Consider the following 3843-nt stretch of genomic DNA (forward strand, 5'->3'; position numbering starts at 1 on the left):
GGGGGGGGGGCTGCGGCGAGGGGGGAGGGGACAGAGACCCCCCCCCCATGGGGGTGTGTGGGGGTCCTGCCCATGTCCTGTTCTCCCCGTGGGGCCGAGTCCCCCCTCGGTGCGGTTCATCCCGGAGCAGCGCCGTGGGGCTCAGCGCCGTGGGGCTCAGCGCCGTGGGGCTCAGCGCTCTTCTCCTTTCCCCTCTTTCCTTTTTTTTTTAATAGACAATCTGTGTTTCTTCCTCTTGTCACCAGCCTGGGGCCGGAAGCGCTGCCCGGCGGATGCGTGTGCCGAGTGCCATGGCGCTGCGGTGCCACGCGTGTGCCACGGGCACGTGGGGCCAGGGGTGTGCCAGGGCCATGCAGGGACATGGATGCGCCATGGAAGTGTCATGGAATGGTCATGGATGTGCCATGGATGTGTCACGGCTGTGTCACGGCTGTGTCATGGATGTGTCATGGATGTGACACGCATGTGTCATGGATGTGTCATGGATGGGTCACGGATGTGTCACGGACGCGTCACGGATGTGTCATGGATGTGACACGGATGTATCATGGATGTATCATGGGTGGATCATGGATGTGTCATGGCTATGTCATGTGGTTTTGGTGCCAATCTGGGCCCTTTTGGGGTCCGCTCTGGCCCTTTTGGAGGCAGACATTGGGCTTGCATTGGCTCTGGTGCCAACAGAGGCGGTTTTGGTGCCACGGATCGGTCACAGATGTGTCATGGAATTCACATGGATGTGTCATGGGTGCACTGTGGAAGTGCTGTGGCCATGCATTGCCGTGCATTGCCGTGCATTGCCGTGCATTGCCGTGCATTGCCGTGCAGCTCGGTGCAGTGCTCGCCCCCCACGGGCGCCGCATTCTTCCCAGCGCAGCGGAATGAGTCAGAGCAGACATTTGTCATTGGGCTGCAGGAAGTTGGAGCAGCGCGGGGCTTTTGTTCGCAGAGCTGCTGGCTCAGCACGGCCCTGCACGGACACACGGACACACACGGACATGCAGACACATGCACACACGCATGCACACGCCGCCCGGTTCTCCCCGGTGCGCTCCCCTCCTCCCTCGTGCTGTGGGAATGCGCACACGCGTGTGCACAGCTCGTGGAGCGGGTGCGTGCACGCCCCGCGTGTTGTGTGTGCAAACGTGTGCGTGCACGTGGGCCCCGTGCGCTGCGGGAGCACACGCGTGTGCACAGGCGTTGCCCCGTGCGCCGTGGGGGTGCAGGCCGGTGTGAGTGCACACGCGTGTGCTCTGTGTGCTGCGGGAATGCACACACACACACACACACACACACGCTGAGCGGTGCGGCCGTGCAAGCGCACGTACACCTGCACGCTGCAGCACGCGCGTGTGCACACACACGCACACACTCATGCACACACTCGTGCTCTCACACTCGTGCACACGCGGGGCGCGGGGTCAGCCCGGGGTCAGCCCTCCCCTCGGGTTCAGGCGCGGGTCACCGCGTGCCATTGGGGGGGATGAGCAACCCCCCCCCAACAACTCCCNGAGGTGACCCCGCGCGCTCTGTCCCTGCGCTGTGGGATTCAGGTGTGGGGCCCGGGGGTGCCCCGTGCTGTGCCCCCCCCTCCCTGGGCCGCTAAGCCGGGATGAGCGCGGTGCCCGCGGCGGTGCCGCTAATCGGGGGATTGCGGTAATCTGTGGGGCAGCGCCGGGCACCGCTGTCCCCCCCCCCGGGTTCGTGCTGGGGAAACTGAGGCCCGGGGCGGCCCCGGTTGGGTGCTCCGCTTTAACCCCCCCCTCTCTCTGCTCCCCCCGCAGCACCCGGAGCCGCTCCGTGCCAGGACAGCCCCATGCTCTGCTCGGCCCCTGCGCCCCCCGCCTGAGAGCCCCCCAGCGCCGGAGGCCCCGCCATGGCCAGCAACAGCAGCTCCTGCCCCACGCCCGGGGGGGGGCACCTGAACGGTTACCCCGTCACCCCCTACGCCTTCTTCTTCCCCCACATGTTGGGGGGGCTCTCCCCGCCCAGCTCGCTGCCCGGCATCCAGCACCAGCTGCCCGTCAGCGGCTACAGCACGCCCTCACCTGCCAGTGAGTACGGGGGGACTCGGGGGGAGGGGGGGGGTCTGCGGTGGCGGGTCCCGATGCTGCGGGGCTGGGCTGGGGGTGCGCTGGGGTCCCCCGTGGCCGTCCCCGCGTGGGGCGATGTCCCCATCCTGCGCTGTGAGTGCTGCAGCTGAGGATGGGGCAGCGGTGACAGCGGTGAGGGGGTGACCCCTGCTGGGCCCCCCCCCCCACATCAGTTTATGAAGAGCTGCGGTGATGGGCAACAAAGGGTCGAGGGGGGAACGGGGCTGTGCTGGCGCAGTGGGGCAGGGGGCACCACCGCCGCCCCCCCCCGGGTCCCCGCCAGCGGGGAAACTGAGGCACGGCTCCGCTGCATGGCAGCACCGCGATGTCCCCGGGTGGCCCCGTGGGGTGGCGGTGCCCGCATCCCACGGCGGGGACGGCTCTGTCCGTGGGGCCGGCCCCGTCGCTTCCCGCAGCCCAGCACTACGGGTGCCCTATGGGTGCCCCGCGGCGCCCGCCGTCGGGGAGGCCGCGCTGNCCCCCAAACCGCTCCGTGCCCTCGGCCGGGTGCAGCCACGGCCCAGGTGGGGAGGGGTGAGATGGGGTGGGGGGCACGCAGACCCCATAACCTTTGTCCCCCCCCCCCCCGGCCTGTGCAGACCGCCAGGACCTGGAGCAGCCTGACAAGGTGGACAAGCTGCAGGAGCCGCTGCTGGAGGCGCTGAAGATCTACGTGAGGAAGCGGCGGCCCAACAAACCCCACATGTTCCCCAAAATGCTGATGAAGATCACAGATCTCCGCAGCATCAGCGCCAAGGGTGAGCGCGGGGGGGCGGGGGGCAACGCTGTGCTGGGGGTGGGGGTTCCCCCTCAGCATGATAAGGGGGGGCTGGGGTCACGGCCCCACAGCCCTCGGCCCTGGGCTGGTGGGGAGGGAGAGCAGTGCTTTGGGGTGCCCATTTGGGGGTGCCCATTGGGGGGTGCCATTTTGGAGAGCCAGTGTAGGGCTGCCAGTCCAGGGTTGCTGGCTGGGGATGCCAATCTGGGGGGTGCTGCTCTGGGGGTGCCGGCAGCCCCCTCCCCGCTGACCCCCCCCATTTCCTCCCCCTGCAGGCGCCGAGCGGGTGATCACGCTGAAGATGGAGATCCCGGGCTCGATGCCGCCGCTCATCCAGGAGATGCTGGAGAACTCGGAGGGCATGGACACGCTGGGGGGGCAGCCGGGCAGCCCCCGCACAGGAGGTTTGGGGCCCCCCCCGGGCAGCTGCAGCCCCAGCCTCTCGCCGAGCTCCACGCGCAGCAGCCCGGCCACGCACTCGCCGTGACCCAGGCCCGGTGCGCACCAGGACGCAGCTTGAGGGGGGGTCCATCCGCAGCCCCCCCGGGGCGGACTCTTCGCAGCCCCCCCCAGCACGGCCCCGGGACCCCCACCCGGAGCGGACCCAGCGGGAGCGGCGCTGCCCCCGGCCCTCCCCACCCCGGGGCACTGCAGTGCTTTGGTTGATTCACATTTCAGGGGCGCGGGGGCCCCCGGGACGTGCGCCCCCCACCCCCCCCCCGGGCCCCACCAGCACCAGCACAAATGGGACCGCGACCGCCGCCATCGCCCCGGCCCGTCCCAGCCGTTTTGGGGAGGGGGGGGACCCGGCCGACCCTGCCACCGAGGAAGCAGAGTCATTTAAAAGAGAAAGAAATCAAAGTATATATATATAAATATCTATAAATATCTATAAATATGTTTTAAAACCTTTGTAAAAGTTTGGAGGGGTTTTTAGGCTGTGCAGGTGGAGGGGGCACGGCGGGCGCTGCC

The 3843-nt window shown here is 68.2% G+C and overlaps 2 protein-coding genes across 2 annotated transcripts in view; both read left to right on the plus strand.

Annotated features, from left to right (window-relative positions):
- The window catches only part of LOC110388413 (retinoic acid receptor alpha), a 20029-nt gene continuing 17747 nt past the window's right edge, over positions 1562-3843 (plus strand). Inside the window, exon 1 of the mRNA XM_021377641.1 lies at positions 1562-2054. Coding sequence (XP_021233316.1) covers positions 1877-2054 — 178 coding nt within the window. The 5' untranslated portion in view covers positions 1562-1876. The remainder of the gene's footprint in view (positions 2055-3843) is intronic.
- Positions 2629-3837, plus strand: RARA (retinoic acid receptor alpha). The gene is made up of 2 exons (XM_021378241.1): positions 2629-2851; positions 3147-3837. The coding sequence occupies exons 1-2, from the start codon at positions 2797-2799 to the stop codon at positions 3356-3358; spliced, it is 267 nt and encodes an 88-aa protein (XP_021233916.1). The 5' UTR covers positions 2629-2796; the 3' UTR covers positions 3359-3837.

This window comes from Numida meleagris, chromosome 26 (genome assembly GCF_002078875.1).
Source record: "Numida meleagris isolate 19003 breed g44 Domestic line chromosome 26, NumMel1.0, whole genome shotgun sequence".
Classification (NCBI taxonomy): Eukaryota; Metazoa; Chordata; class Aves; order Galliformes; family Numididae; genus Numida; species Numida meleagris.

What these genes read in the sequence shown, in the direction of transcription:
- RARA (XM_021378241.1), top strand. Translation starts at nt 2,797, where the DNA reads ATGTTCCCCAAAATGCTGATGAAGATCACAGATCTCCGCAGCATCAGC. An exon ending in CCGCAGCATCAGCGCCAAGG is followed by an intron (nt 2,852 to 3,146) that starts GTGAGCGCGGGG and finishes CTCCCCCTGCAG; the next exon opens with GCGCCGAGCGGGTGATCACG.